Here is a 16,526-nt window from a genome sequence, read left to right as displayed (position 1 = left end):
CTGTTTTTAATATTTTTGCAGATTGTTTTTTTTTTGCCACCGTCAAGTCTAGTCCTGACAATTTCCATTGTTAGAGACAGGTGCAACAAACAGGTAACAGGAAGCTACTATCCGGCGTGTGGTTTAGATTCAGTTACGTTACACGGAATGTATTGCACGGGCAAAGACACTGAAACACACGGGGGAAGAGATATCCCATCGGTGTAACTCCGCCTGTAACCTGTGATGTAAGGACGCTGTGCATTGAGTAGAGACGCTGTGAGACACTCGGCTAATCTCTTTGACAAACCAACTTGGGGAGCTGATGCAAGTTTGTCACAGCCAGTGCTGACAGCCCAGACGGTTAGCGGGGGTCGCCCTGATGATCTGTGTGCTGCTCGTCGCTGGACATGGGACATTGCTGGAGAGCGAGATCAAGGTGATTACTGCAACTTGCCTCACAAACAGTGCATTGAGTTTGAACCCAGTGAGAGCTCCGCATCTTATAGTCCCAAGGTGACGGATTTCTCTCGCCTCGGGGGCCTCTTTCGGCTATGATTCAGGAGCGAGGAGCGACAGGGTTGTAAATGCAGTAGAGCAGTCAGCATCCCTGCAGAGCTTTAGGCTGGATTCCCGGTCTCTACAACACCTCTTGGGCCTTATTCCCGCGTGCTTGCAAGTTCACATCCAATCTGAACCAGCAGACTTCACTTATGGCGCTTCTGGAATTGCCCACAAGAAATTTGGGGGGGGCGAACAACTGCAGCTCGTTCTGGGGAAGTTACATGGTCTTGCTTTATCTCGTGTGTAAAGGTTTCGTGTCCAAGTCCAAAGTCGATACGGGGCTGGCTCTTAGCTGCAAATCTTACAGTCAGAAAACCCTGTGAGTTCCCACTGCCAACTGCTTCACAACCGAATACTCCATCAAATGGCTATGTTTCACATCATCTCTCAGTCCTAGCATCCTCAACCTCCATTTCTCCTGCTACATACATTAACGTTCAGCAGTAGCCACGCAAGGGTGACAATACAACAGCTAATTCAGTGTATCCTTGTTAGAGGGACAGAACCTGGCATTTGTATGTCACCAGAGTTGAAAAATGTCGTGCTGGAAAAACACAGCAGGCCAGGCAGCATCCAAGGAGCAGGAAAATTGACGTTTCGGGCAAATTTATATGTCACCGTTCATTACCTCAAAGGTCTCACAAAAAATTTATAGACCATAAAGTTTCTTTGAAGTGTAATCGTGGTTGTAGAGAAATTGAAATTATTCCCAATGCCGTAACTTCCTGGTTCCTGTCCATCACCCATGTACTTGTGGGCTCTTTCCTCACAACAGCCATATCACACAGGCTGGACAAACAACATCTCATTTCAGCTTGGGGACCTTACAGCACTCACTTCACAATACAGTTAAATAAGTGGATGTAGGTATCCAGAACCTCAACCTGAGCTACAAATCTTCTCAAAACTCACCAATTAAATAAGCTTAGAGCCTGACCACGTCCCACCGTGTGCTTTACCCATTAACCCCCCCCCCCACTCCTTCCCGCCATGATATGGGTTGCTTTCAGCTCGGCCAACCCATGTTTCACACAATCATAGTTCCTCATTATCACCTATCTTGTTTATCTTCTTCCCTAGCTTACTGTCCACAATTCCTATGTCTGCCTAACTTTTCTCCCCCCCCCCCCCCCCCCCTTATCTGGGCTTTGTCTCCACCTATCACTCATGCCTGCCCCATGCTCTAAATACCTGAAGGATACTCCGAAGGGTAGAGTGCTGTCATTACAGCACAAGTTTTGATTTGATTTGATTTGATTTGATTTGGTTTCTGTCACTGATAGATACAGTGAAAAGTATTGTTTTGCTTGTTTTCCAGGCAAATCTGTAAGTACAAGCCGAGAGTGTGCTGCTGGAAAAGCACAGGAGGTCAGGCAGCACCCAAGGAGCAGGAGAATTGACGTTTCAGCATAAGCCCATCATCAGGAATTCTCCCGATTGATTCTCCTGCTCCTTGGTGTTATGGACTAGGCCAGACCACACAAAACATTCTTAAACAGGCAGTCCCAGACCATAACTTTGCAATTTGTTTCAGTAAGTGTACAGTGACAAATTACCCAGAGTAAGATAGCTAGGTTGACTACTAGATTTTAAAACAGACAAAATATGTATTCACAAAATTACACAATGAAACACAAAGAACTCAGCCTATCCAACTAGACTTAATTATGCTGATCCAAATATACACAACAGTCCCAATAAACTGCCTTTAAAAACCAGTATAAATGGAACACATGCTTACAGGTTGAAGTTGAAGGGCAGAAAAGAGAGAGAGAGAGTTTCCACACAGCTCCCTGTTGACCTTCCCAATAAGACTGAACTAAAACTGCTTGGCTCAGCTAGAAAGCTGACCACTCCCCTTTCATTATACAGGTCACTTCTAAAACATGACCACTTTGGCCTGAAGTTTCATCTATTTACATATTAACCAAAGGCCTCTCAAAATCCTTTTCATCTCTGTACCAAACCAGACTGATTGAGCCTGGCCTGGTTTATTACCCCTCTGAAAAAAATCAAGGACAGAGTCTCCTTGAGCCAAAGAACAGCTTCTAGAAAAAAAGGAACTAGCTTTGTGATATCAGATGCTGCTTAACATGCTGTGCTTTTCCAGCACCACACTCTTGACTATGATCTCCGGCATCTGCAGTCCTCACTTTCTCCAAATCTGTAAGTACATCAGGGTAAAGAACAGAATGTGTTACTGTGAAAGAGAAGGTGCAGAGAAAAATCAACTCTAATATATGAGGGGTCCTTTCAAAATTACATGTAAAGTGAACAAATATTGAAACATTGTTATGTAACCATGGGCAGGGGTATGTATAGAGATTGCTGAGATCCCATGCTACTTTCCATATATAATCCATAGTCATTGGACATTGTGTCCATAGACTCTTGGTCTTGAGCCTATTCAGCTGATGTAGTAATATAAAGTGCTCCAAGTCTGTTTTGTTTATCATATTATTAAGTCTGTTAATTATTGTCATATCCTGACTAGGGATACGCTGACATGAGATGCATCATATTGCTGCCCTAATTACAGGGTTCAAGCAGTCAGTGTGAGTTTTATTCAAATGCAGTATTTCTCACAGGTTGTAATCAACAATTGCCCCAGCACCAAATCCAAAACAGTAACCAGGCTTAATTAATGACCCCATCCAGTCGTAAGGAGCAAATTAAGCTTATCGAATAATTACAAGTTGTAAGGAATAATAAAAAATCCTCAAAGCATTGTAATATTCCAAATTTAAATGGCCTACATTTAAAACTTTTAATTATTCGTTTTTAAACTATCAAAAAAATGAACAAAACTAAACTAGATTGCTGATGGATGTTTGGATGTTGTAATTTGTGAGTGGAATATGCTTGGAATGTAACACTGTCATTGCCTCTGCTGTTAGGGTCTATGTTGTCATTTAAAATCCTTCACAAATTAAATGGTGGTGTACCAGGGGCCCATGCATTCAGCACGTCACACACCAAGTCTCTAAATTGCACAGTGCCTTAGTTACACAAAGCCAGTGATCCTTGCAGTACCCCAGATTTGCAATATCCCCTGCCCACAGAACCCTATCCACTCAATAACAAGCCTCAGTGCCTGTCTACCCAGAGTCCTGTCAAATCATACTGTGTCTGTGTACTAACTCTATGTCCGCTAAATACTCTCACACTCAACCTTCCCACTCCACATCCCTTGAGACCCTCCTTATTTTTCTTTGTTGAAGTAATAGCAAAATACTGTGCCAGATCTGCTGAGTTTCTCCAACACTTGTTTTTTTTCCTTTGTTGAAGATTTTCTGGAACCAATTGTCATTCTTCAAAAGATTTAACAAAACTTTCTGTTCCAATAGTTCTTAAATTCATAAAGGGTAAGTGTAGTGATTGTAATGAGGTCAGCCAGGTGGACCTCAATGAATATGAGTTCTCTGATTGGGGCCGTCAATCTGGTCCACTCAGGGAGCCCTGGCTGACACATAAGAACAGGAATGTAAGGCATTCTGTTCACTCTTAGAGCTGGTTCTTAGGGAGCTGGATCACTGTTAAGGACTCTCCACTTATATAAATGGTGACTTGGTGACGGGATACCAGCCTTAGTGGAGTTATTTCAGTAAGCTTGACCAATGAGTGCTGAGAAAGCATCCCTTCTCTATTTGTTTCTCAGTCTATTTCTGTATCTACCTTTGCTTGAGAAAGAAGGGGAGAGAGGTGTGATTAAGTGTTAAGTAAATTGGCCATGCTAATTGCCCATAGTATTCAGAGATATGTAGGTTAGTGAATTAGTCAGAGGAAATATAGAGTAATAGGGTAGGGAATAGGTCTGGGTGGGATACTTTTCAGAGGGTTGGTGTGGACTGGTTGTGCCAAGTAGCCTGTTTTCACACTGTAGGGATACTGTGATTCTAAGATTCCATGATAGGTTATGGCTACACTATTTAAAATATTTCAATGTTGTAATGTCTTCTATGAAGTAACATTTTACCTCTGACATAATTTGGAAATGCCGGTGTTGGACTGGAGTGTACAAAGTTAAAAATCACACAACACCAGGTTATAGACCAATAGGTTTAATTGGAAGCATTGGCTTTCGGAGCGCCGCTCCTTCATCAGGTGATTGTGGAGAACACAATTCTAAGGCACAGAATTTATAGCAAAAATTTACAGTGTGATGTAACTGAAATTATACATTGAAAAATACCTTGATTGTCTGTTGAGTCCTTCATCTGTTCGAATACCATAATAGTTTCACTTCTTTCATGTGTAAATCACAAAACCTTTTTTTAAAAGTTGCATTCTCAAGTTAGCTGTAACAATTGATGTTAGCTAGACAATATGTTGAAGGTGTTAGCCCCCTGTGTTCTCTGTCTCTGCCATGATGTTTAGATTGATTCTATTCTAAAAAGTGAGATAACAGAGTTTTACATGAATTCATACAGTTTTTGAGCTGCACTCACTACACACACATATATACTCTCTCATACTCACAATCCCCAACCCAGAGAGACACACACACACAGACACAAAGACCCACATGCACACATACATTTTGTGGGGTGAATTTGTACTTGCAGAGTTACATTGTACTTTGCTCAGAAATTGCATGCATTCATGTAAAACTCTGTAATCTCACTTTGTAGATTAAAATCAATCTAAACATCAACAGACAGAGAACACAGGGGGTCAACACCTTCAACATATTGTCTAGCTAACATCATTTGTTACAGCTAACCTGAGAATGCAACTTTTAAAAGAAGGTTCTGTGATTTACACATGAAAGAAGAGAAACTATCATGGTATTCGAACAGATGAAGGACTCAACAGACAATCAAGGTATTTTTCAATGTATAATTTCAGTTACATCACACTGTAAATTTTTGTGATAAATTCTGTGCCTTACAATTGTGTCCTCCACAATCACCTGATGAAGGAGCGCCGCTCCGAAAGCCAATGCTTCCAATTAAACCTGTTGGACTGTAACCTGGTGTGTGATTTTTAACCTCTGACATAATCCTTGATTTGTGGCAGTTTTCCCATAAGGAGGAACAATGCAAACTCAGTATGGAGTAGATATGATTGAGTGTGGATAATAAACCTGAAATAGCTACCAAAGGATCAAGGAATGGAAAATGGGAGTCAAATCAAAATTTGCTGAAAAAGCTGAGCTGATCGCTGGCATTTATGGAGAGAAATCAGAGCTAACATTTTGGATCCAGTGACCCTTCTTTGAACTGATGGGGATACCTGGGAAAATGTGGCTTTTTTGCAGAAGATAGGGTGGGGAGAGTGGGTAAGGTAAGCAATAGATGGAGATAGAGCCCAAACAGAGACAAGAATGGTTGACATACAATGGAATAGATAATGGCCTGCCTGGGAGAATGAATAGCTATTAGTGGGGACTGTTAGTGGCTAATCATGAATTCTGTGAAATAGCAGACCATATGATAACAAGACCTGGTGTGTGGGGGTTGGAGTTAGGACACAGGAGAAGCTCAAACCCTCAAAGTTCTTTCAACAAAAAGGTGGTGCTGGTGTCAGGAGTGGGTGATGGCAGAGGAGAGGTCTCTGCTGTGTGACACTGGTACAGCTGCTAACCATAAATCCTATCTGGAACTCGTCTACAGTGCAAGTATTATTTAGGCACTAAGCCGGATCAGGGACAGATCAGAAATAAAATGTTACTGCTGTGAGCAGTGTTAGTTGGATCCCAATAAAAGCAGGTGACAATGCAAAGGCAGAGTGGGTCAGGCAACATCATTGGAGAGAGAAATAGCATTAATGGTTTATGAAAGGTCATGACCCAAAATTTTTAAAATCTGCTTCTCTCTTTCATATGCACACTGATCTGCTGAGTGTTTTCCAGTATTTCTGCTTTTGTTTTAGATTTCCTTATGAATTAGGAGAAGGAGGAGGACATTCAGTTCCCTTGCGCCTGGCTCTGCCATTCAACAAGATCACGATTGATTGGAAAGTAATCTTAAATCCACATTCACACCTACCCTGATGGCCACCTACCCCTTGGTTAATAAGAATCTATCTTAAACATATTCAAGGACTTTACCTCCATCACATTTTCAGGAAGAGTTGCAAAGATTCGCGACCCTCCGAGAGAAGAATAAAGTTGCTTCATCTCTATTTTAAAATGGTGACCCTGCATCCACAGTATCCAAACTCCATGATATTGTGCTTTTATTTGAACTAAACACAAAGAATACCGGAGAAACTTAGCAGGTCTGGCAACATCTGTGGATAGAGGGACAGAGTCAATACTGTGTCCTGAGTCTAGAACAGTTCTGAAAAAGTGTCATACCAGACTGAAACTGTTCACTCTGTTTGTCTCTGCACAGATGCTGCCAGACCTGCTGAGTTAGTGATATTTGAGATTTGTAGCTCAGGTTGATGATAAATATGTAAGTTAGCTCACAGAGCTAGAGGGTTTGTTTTCAGATGTTTTGTCACCAACACTAAGTAACATCATCAGAGAGAGTCTCCGGTGAAGTGTTGGTGGTATGTCCCGCCTCTCTATTTATAGGGCTTGGTTTCTTAAAGTGGGTGATGTCATTTCCGGTTCCTTTTTTCAAAGGAAGTTAGATAGGATCCAAATCAATGTGTCTATTGATGGAGTTCTGGTTAGAATGCCATGCTTCTAAGAATTCTTGTGTGTGTCTTTGTTTCACCTGTCCTAGGATGTGTATGTTGTCCCAGTTGATGGTATTACCTGGTATGGTGATGAAACATGTGAAAACAAGCCCTCCAGCTCAGCGAGCTAATCTACATACGGACCTGCTGAGTTTCTCCAGCATGCTCAGTGTTTGTTTCAGATTTCCAGCAGCTGCAGAATTTTGCCTTTATTTTGTCTTGGATTTGTTTAGGCTACATGTACTGTGAGCTGCTAATTGAAGGAAGGATTGTCAAAAGAAAACAATGAAAAACAATTCTGAGTAGCAGAGCAAAAGAGTGGGATGAGAAACATGAAAGAGCCACTTAATAGAAATTTCAAAGACTCAGTATCAGAAACGTGGACCCTGGATTTAAATGGAAATATATGAATACATGAGTACGTTGCTATCATTTAATCATATGTTCATTTTTTATTTAGAAACTCACCAACTCTTTTTTGACATTTAAAATTCACCTTTATAGCTTACTAGAATAACTGTTTTTATAAAGATTATAAAAGGAAATGATCTGACAACAGTGACAAGCTTTGCAAACTTCAATTAGTTTGTAAAGACAAAATTTTAAAAAAATCTCTGTGGTGAATGATTCTTACACAGAGTCACGTGTTTAAAAATAACACAGGGCAAATCCTGCAATTTTGAAATTTAAAAAAAATGAAAGCCGTAGACTTGTACATGAGACCCATCACAGAAACATAGAAAATTCATGGCACAGAAAGAGGTCAGTTTGGTTCACGGTGCCAAAACAATCCAGCCTGATCCCACTTTCCATTTATTGCCTTGACATCCCTTTATGGCAGGAGAAAATGAATACTGCAGATCCTGGAGATCAGAGTCAAGATTGGAGTGGTGCTGGAAAAGCACAGCAGGTCAGGCAGCATCCGAGGAGCAGGAAAGTCAACGTTTTGGGAAGGAGCAGTTCATCAGGAATGAGAAGCCCCTCATTCCTGATGAAGGGCTCCTGCCCAAAACGTCAATTGTCCTGCTCCTCGGATGCTGCCTGACCTGCTGTGCTTTTCCAGCACCACTCTAATCCCTTTATGGTATTTCAAATGCACATCAAAGTATTTTTGAAATGAAGGTAATTTGCCTCTGTTTCCCTTTCAGCAAATGAAGTCTAGATCTCCACTGTCCTCTGGTTTTAAATGTATTCAACACCATTTTTAAACCTACTGATTATCTTTAAATCTATGCAGTCTGGTTATTAATGTCTTTGCTCATGGAAATATATCCTTGCTATCCAAGTAGAGCTCCCCTCAGTCTCCCCCGTCTGATGAATATTTGGCTACATTTGTGACTTACTGAAGATATATCTTACAGTATATCTTACTGAAGAGCTGGTGTCTTCAAATAAAGTAGCCCCATCAGTATCAGCCAGAACAATGCACAGGTTTGTGGTTTATGAATTCCCAATGAACAGGATATACCAAAAACATTAGTGTTTACAGAGCTAGCAGAGTTTTTGTGTATTACTCCAGTTGGAAAATTTCCATCAGAAGGTAACAGTTTGTAGATTGAGTTACTATGGAGGATCAGTGAATCTGGCTGCACGTAGGGAGTCAAGTGACAAATAGATGTGTTTCTAAGAAGGAACTGAGTGATTCATGGTACATTGATAAATTGGATAAAATTAAGTTGCTTTGCTCAAATGATATGGACCTATTTGAGTCAAACAGCCATTTTCCCATTTCTACAAACATTTAGTCATGTAGCTAATAGACTCGCCAATAACCTATAAACTGTGGGCTTAAATTTAATTCTAATGCCTTTTTTAACAAACTATAACTGATACTTCAGTACACTTCTGAAGAAGTGCTAAACAGTTGGTGGTGCTATCATTCAGATGAGACATTACACTGAAACTCTGGCTGCCTGACAGTGGCAAGGGTGTGATGGTAGCTCAGGGATGAGCGCTACTGCCATAGAGCATCAAGATTCAATTTTACCCTTAGGTGACTGTCTTTGTGGCGTTAGCACATTCTCACTGTGTTTGCATGGGCTTCCTCCCAGAGTCTAAAGATGTGCAGTTTAGGTGGGTTGGCAATGCCAAATTGCCCATAGAGTCCAGGGTGTGTGGATCATCCATGGGATGTGCTGTCTGTGTGGGATGCTCTTCAGAGGGTCAGTGTGGAGTCGATGGGCTGAATGGCCTGCTTCCACATTGTGGGGATTCTATGATTTTTGCAGATAGGCACAAGATTCTCATGATATTATTTCGAAGTACAGAAATAGAGCCTTCTCGGACCATGTGCTTTTACTTCACAGAACCTTGTTTAATGTTATTATTAAGACATGTTATTTGATCGTTTTCCCATATCTGTTTGTAGAAGTTTGCTGTGTGTGCATTTGTTTCCACTTTTCATACAATAGTGACTACATTTTCAAAAAAGCAGTTTAGGACATTCTGAGATTGTGATAAGCACCATATAAATGCAAGTAGTATTCTGTTATTTCCTATATAAATAGTGAACAGGTCTTTTGTGTATTTTGGTGTACTGTGCAGTTCACTGAAATAATTTCTTCACAGAATGAAGCCACAGGCCTCTACAGCCATTTAGTTGGGATCCCAAAGGCTCTGTTACCGGGAGTTGGTGGGAAAAAGATTCTGGATTTCTGGTGGGAAGTTGTGAACATGTGAGTGTGCTACCACGTTTGTTCCTGATGTTGCATGTAAGAGCTGTTTTTGTTTTGTAGGATCATTTATTAAAATTGATTTCATTTAAATCTCACCTGATAAAGATAACCGGTCTAGGACTAGTAATGTAAAAGATTAGAAAACAGGGGATGGTGAGAAAGGAATTGTGACCTCCGGAAAATGTGCAAAATGTTCTTCCAGAAGCCAGCTTTTCCGCAGTGAAGAGGATGGAGCACTCAGGTCAGCACATGAAGATTAACCAGATTTTCTCTAGTATCGGCTTTAGCTGAGTAGATATCGCTCTAGCCTCTGGTTGAGGAGTTTGTGGGATCAAATCCCACTCGAGAGATCTGAGCTTAAGTTGTAGGTTGATAATTCTGGTTATGGGTAAGAGTTGCCTTATACTAGCAGAGGTGCTGGCTTTCAACTGTTATGTTTGACCAAGGCCCTGATTGCTCCCTCAGGTGGATGTTATAAATCCCCCTGGACTACTTTGGCAGAGTATGGGAATTCAAGCTAGCCAGTGTTAATCCTTCAACCAATATTACAAACAGAGATTGTTATTGGCTATTGAGTTCATTGTTGTTTTTGGAATCTCACTGTCATCAATTTAGCAGTGGTGCTTCTAACATGATAAACACTTCAGGAAGCAATTAATTTGCTGTCAAAAACCAAGGCTGTGAAAGGCACTATATAAATGCAAACTCTAATCTCCCTTCTAACCCTCTATCTATCTTCTGGTATGAAACTTAATTTGACTTGCCATACATCATGATGTATTCTCTGTTCTGTTTGCAGACGCCAGCTCTTCAGTGATGTCTACCTTGTCACAAATGCAGACAAGTGAGTATATTTGCTGCTGAGACTAGAAGCAAAGCAGAGTATGGTCAGTAAAACTAAAGGAAAATGCTGGGAATCTGAAATAACACACAAAAACGCCAGAAACACTCTGCAGGCAGATGTATCAATCCAGCTGTTTTTCCCAGTTCGTGGTGAAGTTTATAAGCAAGTGTAGTAAGCTGGGACAAAGAGAGTATGGTATTAATAATGATGTGAAACATGGGACTAACAACCCTCATGGCTGTGGAGAGATGCCTGTGTCCGTGGCTGTGTCCATGGAGATGCAACTGAATCCTTCCACCACCTCAGATTACAAGAAAAGAGTGCAAAATTTTAAAAACAATAAGCACAGAAAATGCTGGAGAATCTCAACATGTCTGACAACATCTGTGGAAAGGCAAACAGTTCATCGAAACCCTACAGTGTGGAAGCAGGCCATTCAGCCCATTGGATCCACACTGACCGTCTGAAGACCCAACCCCCCACTCTAAGGCTGTAATTCTGCATTCCCCATGGATAATCCACCAAGCCTGCTCATCCCTGGACACTATGGGCAATTTAGCATGGCCAGTCCACCTGACCTACACATCTTTGGACCGTGGGAGGAAACCGGAGCACCCAGAGGAAATCCACGCAGCCATGGGGAGAATGTGCAAACTCTGCACAGGCAGTTACCTGAGAGTGGAACTGAATCCAGGTCATAGGTGCTGTGAGGCAGCAGTGCTGACCACTGAGCCATCAAACTGCCCAGGTTCTCTCTCCATAACTATACCCAGATCTGTTAAAATTTTCCAGCATTCTCTGTTTTTGTTTCAGATTTCCAGCATCTGCAGGATTTTGTCTTTATGAAAGCTATAAATAGAATGAGAGTCAGGAGTGGAAGTAAAAGGTCTCATGCATGACTTGGAGGAGCAGGGGAGTTGTCTGCAGTCTCCACGGCAAAACTTTACTCAGTCAGCATCACATAAATGAAGCAGCTGCCTGGCCATTATCCAACTGCAGACTGTGGGAGCTGGCTCTGTACAGATTGTCTGGTATATTTCCTACATTGGAACATTGACTACACTGCAACAGTACTTTTTAAAGTGCTTCGGGATGTTTTGAAGTGACGAAAGCTGCTGGAAGAATGAAATCTTTAATTTACTGCAGTCACCAAAAAGTGAGCAGGGCTGGTATGGTCTTGTTCAGTGATATGGAAATACTGTGGGCACTGGTATGAATTAATTGTTAACTTTCTACATGTAGGTACAAGTACTATGAACGATGGGCAACTGCCAATGATTTTCCAGTGGAAAACATTATTAACGATGGGTCGACAACCAGCCAAACACAGTTAGGGGCAGTGGCTGACTTGGAGCTCGTGATCAGGAGCAAGAGGTTCAATGATGATGTCATGGTGGTATGTTACATTTCATGGTTGGCTGTTTACTGAATCTTAGGCTCTTTGCTCTCACTGTCTCACCACAAACTTTACATACTTCCAGGTTGCTGGGGATATGCTGTGTGAAGATTTGAACTTTGATATAGCTGAAGTTCTCAAGTTCTTTAAGTTTAAGGTCAGTAAGAACCAATATTTTCTTGTTTCTTCATGGTGTTGAATTGACCTAATGTGAAAAGCTATTTGGTTTAATGTAAATAGCCTTGGGGATAAGGGCTTGAAATTTAGATTATGTAATCTTGCTCATGTGCAGTAAATGAAATCACCGAATGGCTCAGCTCAGTACCTGGCATGATCATCAGATAGAATTAGATAGAAATATACTGGCCATAGACAACTCCCAATAGTGCGAAGGATGTACTGCAAATTGTCCGTGAGTTGTCAAGACTTTATAGTTGTATGACAAAGACCAGGGAACCACATACAAAATGATCATTTTTAGCTCATCTGCATTCCATACGCACTTAGTCTGACACTGACCATTTCTTCCTCAGTCAAGAAACACTTCCTTATGCAAGATATTAATGAAAAATAAATATTTATTGTACTTTAAAAAAGTCTTGGTAGCATTACCATTTAAACTAGAGATGTGCTAAATCTCTTGTTTCACAGATTGCAGGTTTTATTGATTGGCTCCTAAACTTATTCAAGATGAGCGTAAACACAATTTGAGATAAATCCTGAGATTGTATACTATTTGCTCAAGTCTGGCACTTTTGTTTAACATAATGTTGATTATATTGTTTGCTTTTTTAACTTCTCTTGGGGCCCAAACCATTTGTCCACATTTATTAATAGTACCAATAACATTTATATAGCGTCTTAAGGGTTTGTTGCGGTGGGGAAAGAGGGGTCTATCTATCTTGGGAAAAGTCCTTTCTGTGTTAGATTTGAGAAAGTTGGCCTGTTTGGAGAGCAAGCAATGTTTTCTTCAGTTGAAGAATCTTACACAATAAGACCAGGATCCTCCTTTTTGCAGAAGCAAGGGAAAAGTGTGTCCATGTAGAAAGGAGAGACAGTTAGTAATAGTCCCTCTTTGAGAGCTTATTCCCCCCCAGGTCACTGTCGAACTTGACTGCCACTTGTAACATTCCAGAGCCCAGCTGAACTCCAAAATTATCACCAGTCTGGAACACTGCAAACAATGTGCATTTTGGCGCATTTCAGAAAAATGTACAATTAGTTACCAAAATATGTTATTTTGTTTAACGCCAAATTTAAACAGTGAGAAGAAAGTATGCACATTTATATAGCACCTTTCATGACCACAGAACATCACAAAATGTTTTAGATCCAATTAAATAACCTTTGAAATGAAGTCAGGTTGCAGTGTAGAACATGACATCAAATTTTCCCACTTTAAGCTTCCAAAAACAGCAATACTATCATGACCGCATCATCTGATTGGTGATGTAGGTTTGGCATTAAATATTGACCAAGACACCGGCATAACTTATCTGCTCTGCTTTGAAACCATACTGTGTGATCTTCATGTCCACTTGAGAAAAGGAATATGGGGCCTCGCTTTAATGACTCATCTGGAAGATAGACGTTTGACAATAAAGCATGATTTTAAGTTTTGTGCTCAGGACTGTAGAGTGGACTTTAATACAAAAATCAACTCCCAACTGAGTAATGACTGGCTCATGTGAAATAATTCTCCTGCTCCTTCGGATGCTGCCTGACCTGCTGCGCTTTTCCAGCAACACATTTTCAGCTCATGTGAAATAATGCTAACATTATCACTATTTTTTAATTTGCCTGACAGAAGGGAGAATTGGCAATTTACTATGAAATGGAAGAAGGAGAGAAGACAGAATCTCGGGGAATAGTTGAGGTGTGCCCCTTGACACACAGGTATGTTTTTGAGCTGATCAGTTTTTTTACATGTTATCGCCACTCATAGATAGTCCTGAAGGATGCCATTCAGTCCATCATAGCCAAGTCTGCTCTTTGTAAGAGCTTTCCTATTTCCTTTCCCAATCATCCTGTAAATGTTTAAACTTCAAGTCTTCATCCAGTTTCCTTTCTCCTCTGGCACTTCTAACAATCTGTCTTCGATAATAAACACCGGTTCTACCACTGTAAAGGTATTTTCTAACTACCCTGTTCGGAGACGAAATTACTCACATTTGAATTTGATGAGATTTGAACCAGGACCACTTGGCTCAAAGGTAGGGACACTACTGCTGTCCCACAAGAGTGCTCCTATGTCATGCCCAAATAATGATCTTGATCTGCTCTATTAAATTTCCCCTTAGCTTTCTCTGCTCTGAAGAGAACAGTCCTAGACTCTCTCATCCATCCAACAGCAATGTGTATTTTTATAGCATACTTAAAATATGTAAAGCATCCCAGATGGGTTAGCGGTGTTCCCAAACAGGACTTACTGTAAGGGAATGCTACAGTACATTTCCAAATGGTTGATCAAAGAAGTGCAGTTGGTCCTGCTCTAATGTGTGTTTCCTCAACGCGAATTAAAGAGTTATAGAGTCATAGAGATGTACAGCATGGAAACAGGCCCTTCAGTCCAATCCGTCCACGCCGACCAGATATCCCAAACCAATCTAGTCCCACCTGCCAGCACCCGCGCATATCCCTCCAAACCCTTCCTATTCATATACCCATCCAAATGCCTCTTAAATGTTGCAATTGTACCAGCCTCCACCACTTCCTTTGGCAGCTCATTCCGTACATGTACCAAACTCTGTGTGAAAGAGTTGCCCTTAGGTCTCTTTTATATCTTTCCCCTCTCACCCTAAACCTCTAGTTCAGGACTCCCCGACCCCAGGGAAAAGACTTTGCCTATTCCCCTATCCATGCCCCCATAATTTTGTAAACCTCTATAAGGTCACCTGAATGCGATTGAAGAATTTAGACTGTTATTTGTAGAATGTGAACTTTCCTTATCTGTATTGGCTATAACATGATTCCAGCCCCATTAGTTTAACTTGTAACATGAAATCGCACGTGAATGGAACTATCGTGTGATGTAAGATGTGCCCAACTGTAGTTTTTAGGCACATCTTAAACAAGAAAAGAAACATAAATACCTTAGTAACAGGGCTCCAGAGCTTGGAGTCTAAACAGGCAAAGGTATGGGCTTCATCCATGGAGCAGATAAAATTGGATATGTACCAAGATGTCAGAAGGACCACAGATATCTTGAAGATTTGGGGATGGACTTTGAATGAAGGGCACGGTCACAGATGGATTTGACACTGAACAGAATCTTTTATTATCAGTGCCTTGTTGGAATGGGAACCAGTAGACATTTGTGGGCACAAGTGTGACAGATAAACTTCACTGGAGTGAGGAGTGTTTTGGATGAGTTCAAGCTATGTGACAGTGTTGTGTTGCCCTTCACCATTCTTAATAAATATCCTTTGCAACCTTTCTGTTATTTGGGACCCAGAAATGGACAAAATACAGGTGAAGAGAAAGGATATAGAATCTGTTTGTGTAACTAGAACGAGCATGAGGACAATCGTCTGCTTATGGGTTGAGGTTCTCAGAAATGCTGGCATCATAGTCAAAGCAAGTATTGGAAGTTGATTGGTCCTACAGCATGTGGCTCAGTGGTTAGCACTGCTGCCTCAAAGCGCCTGGGAGTGGGTTTGATTCTACCCTCGGGCTACTGTCTGTGTGGAGTTTGCACATTCTCCCTGTGTCTGTGTGGGTTTCCTCTGGGTGCTCTGCTCTCCTCCCACAGTCCAAAAGTGTGCATATTAGGTAGATTGGCCATGGGAAATTGCCCTGTACTATGCAGGCCAAGGGGATTGGCTGTGAGAAATGCAGGGTTGCAGGGCTAGAATGGATATGGGTGTGATGCTCTTCGGAGGGTCAGTGTGGACTCAATGGGCTGAATGGCCTGCTTTCACACCTTAGGGATTCTATATTCTGACCTCTATCTGAACATTTCTGATTTCAGAGCTCACAAACATTAAAGACTGTACTGTATTATCTAATGAATCTTTATAACATTTTCTCTTGCTGGTTAAATTCTACAGTGAGTTGCCAAATGATCATTGACCTACTAATCTATCCGCGTGTGTTTTCCAAGGAGCAGTGATATTGAAGACCGTTTTCTTTCAGAATCACCAAGTTTTATGAGAAGCCCTCTTCAGAAGTTACAGAGTCGAGGCTGGCAAGTGTTGTCTTTTATTGTTTCCAAAATAAGACACTGCCGACTCTCGGGGAATATTTGAAGATGCATCTGCTGGTGGAGGATCGAAGGCTTGGGAAGTATATGGTGAGGAAATCTTCTGTTCAGTTGGGTAAAACTGCCACCGAAAGTTGCCAGTTTGCTTTAATATGGTGATGCCAGTGTTGGACTGGGGTGGTCAAAGTCAGAAATCACACAACACCAGGCTATAGTCCAACAAGTTTATTTAAATCA

At 41.2% G+C, this 16,526-nt stretch overlaps 1 protein-coding gene across 2 annotated transcripts in view; it reads left to right on the top strand.

Annotated features, from left to right (window-relative positions):
• The first annotated feature begins 209 nt into the window (after positions 1-209).
• gkup (glucuronokinase with putative uridyl pyrophosphorylase) overlaps positions 210-16,526 on the top strand; it is a 54,547-nt gene continuing 38,230 nt past the window's right edge. The window contains exons 1-7 of one of the 2 annotated variants that reach the window (XM_072593376.1): positions 210-418; positions 9,718-9,848; positions 10,648-10,692; positions 11,935-12,088; positions 12,174-12,245; positions 13,896-13,984; positions 16,223-16,379. In XM_072593376.1, coding sequence (XP_072449477.1) covers positions 362-418; positions 9,718-9,848; positions 10,648-10,692; positions 11,935-12,088; positions 12,174-12,245; positions 13,896-13,984; positions 16,223-16,379 — 705 coding nt within the window. In that variant the 5' untranslated portion in view covers positions 210-361. The remainder of the gene's footprint in view (positions 419-9,717; positions 9,849-10,647; positions 10,693-11,934; positions 12,089-12,173; positions 12,246-13,895; positions 13,985-16,222; positions 16,380-16,526) is intronic. The other variant, XM_072593377.1, reaches the window with a different exon arrangement.

Source organism: Chiloscyllium punctatum, chromosome 23 (assembly GCF_047496795.1).
Source record: "Chiloscyllium punctatum isolate Juve2018m chromosome 23, sChiPun1.3, whole genome shotgun sequence".
Classification (NCBI taxonomy): Eukaryota; Metazoa; Chordata; class Chondrichthyes; order Orectolobiformes; family Hemiscylliidae; genus Chiloscyllium; species Chiloscyllium punctatum.
This window is presented reverse-complemented; position numbering and strand designations above follow the sequence as displayed.